General features: G+C 42.4%; 1 protein-coding gene and 1 long non-coding RNA gene across 2 annotated transcripts in view; both read right to left on the minus strand.

Moving 5' to 3' along the window:
- LOC145454145 (uncharacterized) overlaps positions 1–12,977 on the minus strand; it is a 184,737-nt gene extending 171,760 nt beyond the window's left edge. Inside the window, exon 1 of the long non-coding RNA XR_013920054.1 lies at positions 12,613–12,977. This is a non-coding gene — a long non-coding RNA (uncharacterized LOC145454145). The remainder of the gene's footprint in view (positions 1–12,612) is intronic.
- LOC145454191 (uncharacterized) lies at positions 10,054–11,706 on the minus strand. Its single transcript, XM_080332208.1, has one exon. It carries the CDS (start codon positions 11,587–11,589, stop codon positions 10,054–10,056), a length of 1,536 nt encoding a protein of 511 aa, XP_080188334.1. The 5' UTR covers positions 11,590–11,706.
- Positions 12,978–13,209: the final 232 nt, after the last annotated feature.

Genomic DNA, 13,209 nt, shown 5'->3' on the forward strand with positions numbered 1-13,209 from the left:
TTGCTAATTGGTGTACAAAGTGGGGATTGAAAATAAACGTGAGCAAATCGGCTGCCATGCTATTCACGAGACGGCGCAAGCCGGCCAATTTTGAGTTATTTCTCGATGGGTCGCGGATCCCGTTCGAAAGAGAATTTCGGTATCTTGGCATCATGTTTGATTCTCGACTAGCCTACCGGCAACACTCCCGCCAAGTAGCTGAAAAATGTAGTAAGCGCCTGAATATCCTACGATGTCTGCGAGGCACATCCTGGGGTGCGTCTACGTCATGCATGATATTACTTTATAGAGCCATTATTCGCTCCATAATGGAATATGGATTCGAGGCATATTTTATAGCACTGAAGTATGTCAGTCAAACCATACAGAAGATACAAAACTCTGCTCTAAGGCTCTGTAGTGGGGCAATGATTAGTACCCCAACGATCGCGCTACAGACTTTCTGTAACGAATTGCCGATACATCTTCGGCACCTGCAAGCATGCTCCGCATACCGATGCACAGTATTGTGCCAACCTAGACACCATTGCTCATCGGTAGCACAACACTCCTGGCACGAAATTTTTCCAGACTCAGAAAATTTCAAGACATCCAATATGATATCTAATATAGGCCGCTAAGAAACATCAAAATCACCCGAATTGAACCTGCTTCTGTACCCCCATGGATTCCTTTAGAAATTTCAGTTGACCTAAGTCTTGGTTCTAAGACCTTAAACATCGAACACCACGATGCGATCAGAATTGAGTGCGAGGAATATATGTCTACCCGCTACAGTCATCATTTGGCTATATATACTGACGGTTCAAAAACTGACCAGGGATGCAGTGCCAGCTACTACATCCCAACGCACAGTGTTTCTTTCAATCTTTCCTTGAGTAGTTTACAAAGTGTGTTCTCTGCGGAGCTTATCGCCATCAAGGAAAGCCTGTTGTGGGCATGCAGTAACTGTCCATCAAACTCAAATATTGCTATTTTTACAGACAGTCAAAGTGCGGCCAAAGCCATCGAACAAAGACTCAACGAAGGCAACATGGTTATCGATGACATCATTCAGTGTATTTCTCGCCTCTCGTCAAGCGGCAGCCGCACAACAATTATATGGATCCCGGCTCACAAAGGAATAGTAAACAACGAAGTGGCGGATAGGCTTGCAAAAGCTGCAGCGAACTTGTCAACGATGGGATGGAAGACATTTCGCTGACACTTAGTGAATGCAAATCCATGATATCAGACTTCTGTCGCACAAAATGGCAAAAGGAGATTCTGGATCAGGAATCGAGCTCCAGATATGTTCGCCTGGTGAATTTGGTCGGTGCAACCTCCCAGCTATACGAACTGACTCAGCGTGAAAACTCTATCCTCATTCGGCTTCAAACAGGTCACTGTCGACTAAATGCACACCTGCACCGAATTGGCCAGCATGACAGTGGTCTCTGTGAACGATGATATGTGCCCGAAACGTTAGAACACTTCATATTTACATGCACGCGTTACCGATCCCAAAGAGGTTACCTACTCGGTAGATGTAATCTACAACAGCTTCCAACGGGCCTTCATGTACTACTGAACAATCCTATAATGTTCCATCCATTAATAGATTATGTGATATTGACCGGAAGGGGAATATAACCCCCTATCAACCCTCCCACTCAGGCCTGGTGCACAAAGCCCTAGTTGCTGAGCGCCATAATACCCCATTCCCACCCACCCACAAGCAGTTAGTACTAAATGAATACTAGTTCTTCCTCAAGATTACCCGACCACGACCTGACCTGCCGATTCCGCCTTCCGTGACTTGCCACCTCATTTTTGTCGCTTTCTTTTTATTTATTTAATCTTCTTTTACTTTTCATTCAGTGTGCATGCCTCCTCTTTACATCGCCTAGGTCAGGGGTCACCATCGCGATGCCCGCGGGCACCAGGTAGCAGTGTTGGGATTAAGTCACTACCTTCGAGTCACGAGTCATTGCACATTTTGACTCGATTCAAGCCAAATCAATCGATTTTCGAAGGTGACTCGAGTCAAGTCGAGTCAGGTCAAGTCAAGTCACGAGTCTAGTCACAATTCAAGTCGAGTTGCCTTTTCGAGGTATGAAGGTTGATTACGTCATTGCACTTTTCTAGCTGTCTGAATTACAGATTGAATGGTCATTGATTCTGCACCGATGAACGAATATAGTGTTAAATATACACGCAAAAAGGCGCTGTATCGCTCACGTATACGTTGAACTGCCAGCCAAAATAGAGAATAGAGAAACGAATTGATAAGATGCAATACATTACCCATTTATACATATTGATGTGATACAATTCGAGTAAGCCGCAATGGTTGAGGAGTATATGAACTATATTCTATTTCAATTTCAACGAAACAAGAAGTTTGGTTAAGGTAAGAACAGAGAACAAAAATATATATTTTGCTATTAAATTACTTAACTACTAGTTTACGACAACGGAAGCTGTAAGCTTCGATCACTTTGTTTGCGGTCAATTTATTTGTGAGAGAACAATGGAGGTCCGTTAAAACGCACGATCATTGAATGATTGGTCGCTCTCACAGGTTCCACCTGCGCTTCGCGAACAATCCGAACATATGCAAGATACAGTGATTTTGAGCGACACCGATTGCTTGACGACTTGAAATTGACTCGAGAATTTTGCTCCGAGTCACGAGTCAATCCACATTTCTGATACGCCGAGTCAAATCAAGTCAAATCATTTTAGCAAAGTGGCTCGAGTCAAGTCAAGTCATACGAAAAAGATGACTCGAGTCTGACTCGAGTCAAGTCATGACTCGAGTCATCCCAACACTGCCAGGTAGCCCGCTAGAACCAAATAAGTAGCCCGCGAGCCTATTCTAGAAATAGATCGAATAACGGCATTTACCAGTGAGCTTTAATTTAGTTAGATTGATTTAGCTATTCTTGTTAACTAACTACGTAACTCTCATTTCCATATTGAGAGCGCCAGACAAGTACAGCTACACTCAATCTGTAATCACAACAACAATATTAATGAACAATGAACATTGAACATGCTCTCTGACTGGCACCTTTGTTTGCAGTTTGTAGCCTTCATACCGAAAGTTTTGTAGTAGTGACAGATGAAAACTCCGGTTGCGCTGTCTACTTCCGCCTCTGAGGCGATATCCTGCACGTCATGGCGTAGGGCGCTCACGTTGGCTGTCTGAGCTGCGAAAACCACTCTATCCGCTACTTCGGCCAGTTTTTCAACATCTGTTTCTGCGGATGTAGCCAGCGCTCTTCGCACTGCAGCAGGCAGCTGGTCCAACCAGAACGATCGCATTAATGTCTCTTGACTGCCACCTAGCGCGCGCATGTGTCTCAACATGTAACCGAAGCGCATTAAGGCTGAGGATACAGCACACTGCCTATTCAGGCGACATTACGGAATGCCATCCAAGGTCTTCTTGAAATGGCGGTGGGGCTCCGTTATGGCAGCACGTAGATATCGTGTTTGATCATTCGACAGCATATGGCCGATGTTGATTTTATTAAATATGCTGTGCAGCAGAAAGGTCCCAGCCGCGACTCAACGGAAGATAGTTATCTTACGGAATTGAAAGTCTAGGAAGTAACCTCGACGATATCGCTTGCGATACTGCAGGATTCTTTCCTAATCATGGAGGTGGTGGACCTGAGAAAGGTGGTGTTACCAGCTTTCACATATCATCTATCAATTTCCGGCCGTGCGTGATGTTCAACTTATTCAACCACATCGAAATCAATATAAGTTGCTACTTTTGCAGCAACTGCCACTTTGTTTTATATATCATCTTACTTCTACTGTCATCGCCTGTTACAACTCGCATAATACTACTACTAAAGACAAAATTAGCTATTTTGATGATTCGATCACATAGATACGTTTTGCTATTCCTGATGCTTTCTGACATAGTCCGTCAATTGAGTCACGCTACAAGGATCTGCGTAAATCAGGCTTTCTACGTTTCTCGTAACTTACACGAGGATTTTCTGTTGAATTTGAATGGATGACAACCTTAAATATGAAAGTATCCTATTCGATATGTGAATGAAGCGCGCATGATTTTTATTTGTCTGTTCGCTAATACCAGACAACCCATTCCATGGGTAATGCCAGCATTTGACCATGCTGGAACTATTATGCCAAGTTATCCAAAATGTTATTATTGGTTTCATCAACACTTTGATCAAGCCGTCGATATATCGTGCAATTAATTGCAATATATTACTTTCAAAGGCTAATAGCTATCAATTATTCATCTGCAGGTACAGGCACCTTGTTTCTCCGAAAAGGACGATATAGTCGAGAGTCTATTAGGTCGGGATGGTCGAGTTGAAGTCAGTAACAGATGCTGCTGCAAAGTCTTACAGTACTGTGTGTTATTGCCGATATCAAATGGTATTACATGATCTACATTACCTTCACGTATAGCTTTAGTTTATTAACAAACGAATCTATGCCGCCGTACCTTATGACCATACGAATAGCGCGAATTATCCGATCTAGCAGAAACTCTACCAACTTACTAGTGCCTCTATCAGATTGCATAAAATGATCTCTATTGCCACGTCAATTGCACGATGCTCGATGATGTCGATACATCCCGCTGAGCGCCGTTTCATTAACGACCGTCTGCTCAACCGGTATGGCGCCGTGACTAAGCGAGTATTTGCTTCCGCGGGAAAGGCAAACATATCGTTTCGTGAACTTGGAAATTTTGCTGTAACATATTTGGTATGTGCAGTAAGGGGTATTCAAAAATGATTTTTTTTCTGAAATCGTACTGGCTACTTGATAAAATAGTTAGGTTACCTAATTTAAGCCTACACACCAAATTTCGTTCAATTCCAGCCAGGAGCCGCATTGCTACAGGAAAAGAAAGCTTCTGTTTATTATATAAAAATAAATATTAGAATAATTGAAAATTTTCTGTGTGTTCTGAAAGTGTTACGTTGTCTTTGGAACGATGTTCACCAAATTTTGTTCAATTCGCACCAGTGGAAGCAGACTTATTGCCATCTAAAATTTTTGATTTGAATAAAATAGTAGTTAAGGTGAGCACAACTATAATAAATAATTAAAGAATCGGTCACCTTTAAATACTATTTCATTCAAATCAAAATTTTTCGACGGCAATAAGTCTGCTTCCACTGATTGGAATCGGGGGCGCTGAAGAAAAATGGTATCGCAGTAGAGGGTGCAGTAGGGATATAGTACAATACCAGTTCTATATATCCCTGAGTTCTAATTGCTAATTAACATTTAACAAAATCTGACAAACCTCGGAATTTTTTGTCACGCTCCGCGCGATATACACGCCGGCCATGTTTGCAACATGTTTCCATGTATGCCGTGGTTTATTATAATTCATGTAAATTGAATTGCGCGTACTTTTAGATCGCTAATTCCCGTTAAAATACTACCATCACGCTACGTCGGGTTATTTTCCCAAAAATGTTTCGAACTAGGCATTTTATTCCGCAGCGAACTGCTTGTCGCAGTCGAATAAAGAGGCGCTGTACCGCTTTTAAGAGCGAGAGTGGAAGCCCCATGTATACATTAAAGATGCTTTGAAGCTTTTGGGTCAAAATGATTAACGAAATATATTTGTATTTGAGAGCTACAAAATTAAATCTTCAGAATATTTCTTCGTCGTATCATAAAGGATGATACTGTTTAGTGTTGTGACCCGCAACCTTACATGAACGTTATATAATATGGGTTGCTTTGTTTGGAATGCATTAATGTTAAACTTAATCGACCAGATGGTATGAGCCCCTACCCGATGGTTGTCATGACAACCTTGATTTGATCCTGAATATGACACATGAAATTGTCATAGTGTTAGTTAGTCGAGTGGTCCTCGGGCGCGATTCAAGCTATTTCCAATATTGAAGAACCAACCGGACTTTAAACTGTTACCCCTTGTTTTTACTACCCTCCTTAATTTGTTTTTTTGAGGGGGGCGCCAGACCCAGGCAATTTTCGAAAGAGGGCGCTGCAGGAAAAAAGGTTAGGAACCACTGATGTACAGCAAACAGATTTTACTCAAAAGCCGGTATTGGTCTCCATTGATTTTGACGATGCTCCATACCTAGATCTGTCATGAGCTTTTGCACGGTATGTCTTGATTTTAGTATCGAACGCGGTGCCAAGTCTCAACTTTGACGCTGAATGATTGCGGCAGTTATTTCGTTTTCGAGGTCGAGTATTGTAGAGATGTGCACTGATCTGATACTTACCTACATCATTGCGGATTTTATGCGAAAGCCGGTGTCGGTCTGAGCTAATTTAGTCTGCGTTCCATAACGAGATCGGTGATGATATTTCCAATGGTAAATCTCGATGATCGCATGAAACAGCTTACTAAGATTGTCGGTTTGCATTCAAATATTCGCTTAATTTTATGTTCTCCAATGTTCATTTCACTGCGAAATTGTGGCCTTCAAACCATTTGCTCACAATCCCCTGTCAAATGCGATAGCTATTTCATTTTCGATGTCGGCTAACGGCTGATCACTCGATCAGCATATTACTCTATATATTTTACTAAAAGTTCGGTGTTCGTATGTCTGTATTGATTTTGACAGTGCACCATGCCGGAATGGGTCATGAGATTGCGTATATGCTACTTGTCGATGATGTCATGTATCAGTGTACTAAGTTTACTGCTTTCATTCACGTATTTATTCGGTAATATATTTCTCAACGGCGATTTCGCAGCAGACATTAGAGACTGTAAGCCGAATGTGTTATGTTACTGTTGTGAATCAAATACACCTCTTTACATCCAAGGCTTTTATTAACTAAGACAAACAATGAATGGAAACGCAATGGTTTTATACCCAGAACTACAGTAGATAATCAACCAATTAAGCAATAATAACAAAACCGAAATGAGACGATAGCGATCACCACAATCTCCCCGACTAATAAAACGAACATTAGCGCAGGAAATAACCAATTCAAACAAAATATCTAATGGGAAACTAAATCCCCATATCTATCAGGGGCTCTTCTTGACCGTGAAGAGCGTCTCGGAGTCTGAGAGTCGGAGCTGCATTGAGATTTGTCAGCGATTACAGGGATGGTAGCGTTTTCACTACGGAATTCGTCGGCCTGAGTAACCTTTTCTTCTTCGATTTCGCTGGAGGGCATATCCAGGTCCGATTGAGAAGGAATAGATTTCTTTACGTGTGGCAAGGATTCGGTGACCTCGGTAATACGCGGATAAGGAGCAAGGTCTGTAGTGGAGACGGTCGACTCTCTTCCATCTGGATAGCGAATCAAAGCGTATTTTGGATTAGCATCGAGCAAATACACTTTATCGCATAAAGGGTCACTCTTGTCGCGGACGAACTTGCGCAGTAGAACTGTGCCCGACTTGAAAAGCCAATCGGGTAATGAAGAGCCATTCATTGATCGCCTTTGAAAAGAGAAAAATCGATCGTGAGGTGTACAATTTGTAGCCGTGCATAGAAGCGACCTGATACAGTGCAATGCGTCTGGGAGTACCTCCTCCCATGAAGACAGTGGCATTTGGTATTGGGCAAGCAGGAGTTTTACTGTTCTCCAAACAGTTTGGTTGGTTCTCTCACATTGGGAATTGCCAGTGGGATGATAAGGGGTTGATTGACTTGTTGCAACACCTTTCTTCGTTAGGAAATCGTTCATTCTTTTCGACATAAATGACATCGATCTATCGCTATGTACATATTCAGGCAATCCAACGAGAGTGAACAACGTCATTAGACATTCGATGACGGTTTCGGACGTCATATTGTAGCATGGAAATGCAAAAGGGAATCGTGAATATTCGTCGACAATTATTAAAATGAATTTACGTTTACCGGGAACCGGACCTTTGAAATCGATTGATATTCTTTGCCAGGGATAAATGGCTTTGATCAGTTGGTGAGAATCTCCTTTATAAAATCTAGGTTCGAGTTCAGCGCAAACACGGCAGCTGGAACAAATACGTTTCACATCTTCCGTGGAATACGGTAAATTCTTGGATTTAACAAAGTGGGACAATCGGCGAACTCCGGGATGGCCAAGTTGTGCATGGATTTCATTTAAATTTTGACCTGAACCGGTTACGAAGCAAATACGAGACAAGGTGTCTGCAGCGACGTTTTCGATTACCGCACGATGTGAGATGTCATAATTGAAAGAGCTGAGTTCAAGACGCCATAGCGCAAGTTTTGTATTCTTGATTTTGCTGTGATGCTTCTTCTGAAATATGTAAGATAAAGCTCTTTGATCTGTAACAAGAAGGAATTTCTGATTGGCAAGCAAGTAATTCCACTTCCGAACCGATTCAATGATTGCGAGAGCTTCTTTCTCAATAGCGGGGTAGTTCGATTCTGTCTTTGTAAGTGTGCGAGAGAAGAAGGCTACAGGCCGATCACACTGGTTCAAAACTGCTGCAATGGCGCAGTTTGACGCGTCACACTCAACTGTAAATGGTTGGTCTTCGTAAATGCATCCTAGACAAGAGTCCACTATCTCTTTCTTTAATTGACGAAAAGCAGCAATAGCATCAGCTCCCAAAGGAAAATTGGATGAACGAATAAGAGGCCTAATTTTAGCCGAGAAATTGTGAATCCATTTGGAATAATATGAAAACATACCGCATATACGTTTCAAACCTTTGGAGTCCGTTGGCGCGGTCATATCCAGGAGCGGCTTCATGTGGTCAGGGTCCGGACTTATGTTGCCATGAGATATTTTGTGTCCAAGCAACTGTATTTCTTCGATTCCAAAACTTGATTTCTCTGTATTGATGGTGAGGTGACAAGCTGTTGCGGAATCTAAAAATGCTTTCAAGCGGATATCATGCTCTTACTTGGTAGCGCCATATATTGTAATATCATCCAAATACGCTACGACACCCTGTAATTGATGCTTTGAAATAAACGAATCGATATAACGTTGATAAGCCGCTACTCCATTCGTGACGCCGAACGGTAATCGGCAAAATTGGTAAAGTGAACCGCAAGCGGCGAACGCCGTGTAAGGTCTGTCATCAGGGTGTAACGGGACTTGATGGTAAGCCGATTTCAAATCAACGGCTGAATAGTAGGGGAGATGTGGTACCGATGGATCACTGGGACCGAAAATACTTTGAAAGTTCTCAATGATAATTCCCTCATTGCACTCCGTGAACTTGTCTACAATTGCATGCTGGCAAAATCTTTCCTCACATACACAAAAATTCGACGTGCGCGAGCAATGGGGTCTCTCACAGATGATTTTTGTTTTAGGGGGTGTAAACTAAATTTAGATCGACATATACATTTTTCTCTGTAACCTTCAACACGAACAAACCAGCAATCATTTTTATTATGAAGTGTAGGGCTTGTATCAGGCTATATAATGGCACCTATTATTTTTTTCAGTACTTTCCTTGAGTGGACTTTTTTCGATTTATGTATATAATTCGTAGGGTGGGGACCGATGATACAATAGCCAAATCAAGCAAAATAATCAAGCATACTAATCACGAAACAAATGAAACATGCCTACGTATAGAAAATCTTTATGTAATAATTGCATATGATGTTTTATCGCTATAACGAGGTATTTGGAAGTCACACTCTCGATTTTCAGGCAATGTGTATGTACCCTCAAATTTATAAGTCCGATCCTAAATCGAAACGTGATTTTATGACAACATTTGAGTTAATATTTATTCTATTTTTTGACAGTTGCGACCAAACATTCTTCTTTGGCTTGCTGTAGCTTAGATTATAATATCGAGAAGGAAAATTAGTCACATTTGAGATTTTTAGGGTATATGTGTCATAGGTCCCCGGGTCGTGTGTCATTGGACCCACCGGGTGGGGACCGATGACACGTTCGAGCAACAAATTTTGAACGTCCATTAATATTTTTTGAGAAGACGGATATTCATGTATATGTGCGCGATAGGTAGAGCTTGTATCAAAGTGCTGAGCCAGCAAAAGATCTGCTGTTTTCGGCTGAAGATTTCAGGGTCAGCGATCATTTTCTGATTTTTGATCCATCGGTACCACATCTCCCCTACTTGCCTTTAGAGACTTCATTGATGACATCTTCTATACGTGGCAGTGGATAAGCATCCAAATTGGTGTACTTGTTGATAGATACCGAATAGTCAATGACAAGTCTTCGTTTATGCCGCACGTCCCTGGTTACTAGTGGCTGAGCACGCCAAGGTGAATGACTCGGTTCTATGATACCGTCACTGAGAAGCTTCTGTACTTCGCCTTTAATAAATTCGTTATCTTCTTTGCTATACCTTCGAGAAGGAGCGGCAATGGGTTTGTAATCTGGAGTCAAGAATTGGAATATACGAAGCGGTTCATCGACTTTGGAAGTAACAAGTGCCAAGTGAGAGTTTACGCCTACTGTAAATGGCTCGTTCTTGCCATCTTTGAATTCGAAAATAACCTTCTTGTGCAATCTCATGAAATCTAGTCCGAGGACAAAGTCTGCACATAAATCATCGATTATGCCAAATTGATGAGTGTACTCACGTGACGCCACTATGAATCCGACGGTAACATGTCCTAGCACATCGGTGGCGCATTTGTTGGAAGCCAATTTGATACTGTAAGTTGGTCCCTGTGGAAACAAACCTAGCTTGATAGCAATATCCAATTTGATGAAACATTCAGCAGCTCCCGAATCGAGCATGGCATCGAATATTTGCTGTGCAGTTGTAAGGGGTATGGTCGAGTCTTTCAAACATTTCGGAGCAGCAGCCAGGTATTTGCTTTTTGATTTACAGAATTTCCTGAAATGTCCAAGTCTGCCACATTTATAACATTCAACCATCGATGCTGGGCATTGGTCGCGCTTAGCGGCATGGGCACCTCCACAGAACGTGCATTCTTTGATTGATTTAACTTCGGGTACTCTGCTACTAATTGCAGAAACCGTGTTAAGCTGAGGATCCGGTGCGTCTCTTGCAGGCTGGCTGGGATCGTTATAGGTGCTTGCAACGAAACGTGTATCGACGTCATTAACTTTATAGGAATTGGAAAATTCTTGAGCTTTCTCCAGTGAAATAGCAGTGATAATCGCTTTTTGCAGTGGCAGTTCCTCGCATTCAAGCAGTCTCGTACGTATATGGGAAGATTTCAAACCTCTGATGAAAGCATCTCTTATAGATTCTTGGCGATATTGCTCGGCGGTGACACTCTTGAAATCACAATCCTTTGCGAGCGCTGATAAGCTTTGGTGAAATTCCTGAACGGTCTCGGTGGTATCTTGCGCTCTACTAGAGAGAAGATGTCTTGAAAATATAACATTTTTCTTCGGTTTGTAAAGATCCTGTAGTAACTTCAGAGCTTCGTCGTAGGATTGCTTTTCTTCTATCAATGCGTAGACGTCCGCCGAAATGAATCCACACAATAATGCAAGCTTATCTATTGTGGCATCAGAAAGGGATGCGGCAGCTATGTAGGATTGCAGTTGTCGTTCCCAATGACAGAATATCTTCTGAACCGCCGGAGCATTTGGTAATACCTCAAGAGTTGGCACCCGTATGAGAATAGGGCGTCGACCGTTTTCTGCTCCTCCATCGACAGACATGACTCAGCAGGTCTTAGTTAATAAAATTGTTGTGAATCAAATACACCTCTTTACATCCAAGGCTTTTATTAACTAAGACAAACAATGAATGGAAACGCAGTCTCCAGTTTCAAGGCCAAAATCTTCTATGTTGTACCGAGACCGAATTTCCGAGGCTGCTATTATAGAGTGTAAACAGTGTAAACATGGAATGGCAATGACCGATTTTGCAGCTTCGTTCCGCTTCGCTGAGGCTGCTTGAGTTGAAAACGTGGTTGCTCAACTGTGCGGCCTAGTTCGTCTCGGTTCCGACCCACTTCTACGTGTCGGAGGTTTCTCTGGGCTCCTCATCGCCGACCTCACTGCAACTGCAGTGCATTGAAAATCCCAGACTGAAAGTGAGCCGTGCTACAAGTCGGCAGCAACGACCTCGATGGGAGCGCTTGGGAGCGAGAGAGAATGAAGGATGACTGCGAGAGAGATTGAAAGACGTTCCCAAGAATACTAAACGCAAAGACCTCTGAACTTTATGAAATTTCGTGTCGTGGAGCACAAGGCCTAAACGGCGATAAGCTCCACTGTGTTGTACCCATTAATACATACATACATACAGTTCGTCTCGCTATTGCATTCTTGCGGCCCGCGGCCTCAACGAAATTTGAAAAGTGACCCGCGATCAGTTTTGAGTTGGCGACCCCAGCCCTATACAGTTCTCCTGTATGGCTGAAAACTCTTCCCGGTGGAGGTTGAGCTGGTGTTGCAGTCATGCGTTCGAGTTCTCGAGCAGCAGCCTTCAGGTGAGGAAAACGATTTTCTCTTTTCCAGTAACTCAAAGTATTACAGTCCATGCTCTCACTCTCTGCAGCGAAATATATTTCCACTTCATCCTCTAATACAGTGGTTCTCAATCTTTCTGCCTTCGCGGATCCCTTTTGAACCGTCAAGGACCCCAGCGGACCCTCAAAGTTTTAGAGCAAATGTAGCTCAATTATCGTGCAACCGTCATCTGTCTTGTGCTAATATTAACTGTAGGCTAGGCTCCACCTCGCCACCTCATCCGCGTCAGCGGTGTCTTACAAAAGCCTAGAGGTGGGCCGTGCTATAAGTCGGCAGTTACAGAAAAATAACAAGAATATCGGCCTGGTGTAAATGACCATAGTAGTCGACAAACACCATGAATACCCCAAAAACAAACACACAAACTCTAGGCTAGTGATAAACAGCAGCAATATGTCTTTTATTCAAAGACATCATACTATTAATGTACGAATTGGGTATGCTTCAATTTGACAGCGATTTCTGTAGCAGTGTAGCTGCATTTCTTGAAATACGTGATCGTGTCTCGAACTAGTGTCGAAAATCCACTTCCGCCTATGTAGGTGGCGAATATAAAGATAATGCGTAACGCTCCGGACGAGACGTTTGAGTATGATCGCAACATCTATGACACCAAAATTGAGAAACATATTTTTAATGAAGATATAACGTCCAGCCAAGTCATTTTTATCAAGCAGCTCATTTGCGTAAGTTATTCCAAATACTGGTTATGTATATCACAGGAGAAAATGGGTTTTACAATCATTTCAAAGTCACCCTGATTGACCTGCACTACTGCGACTTTTATATTTTAATTACCACAAA

This window comes from Botryllus schlosseri, chromosome 13, assembly GCF_051294905.1.
Source record: "Botryllus schlosseri isolate E-star chromosome 13, Bs_hap1, whole genome shotgun sequence".
Classification (NCBI taxonomy): Eukaryota; Metazoa; Chordata; class Ascidiacea; order Stolidobranchia; family Styelidae; genus Botryllus; species Botryllus schlosseri.

Bases quoted from the DNA above. Each gene is read 5' to 3' on its own strand.
- LOC145454191 (XM_080332208.1), bottom strand. From the start codon at position 11,589: ATGTCTGTCGATGGAGGAGCAGAAAACGGTCGACGCCCTATTCTCATA.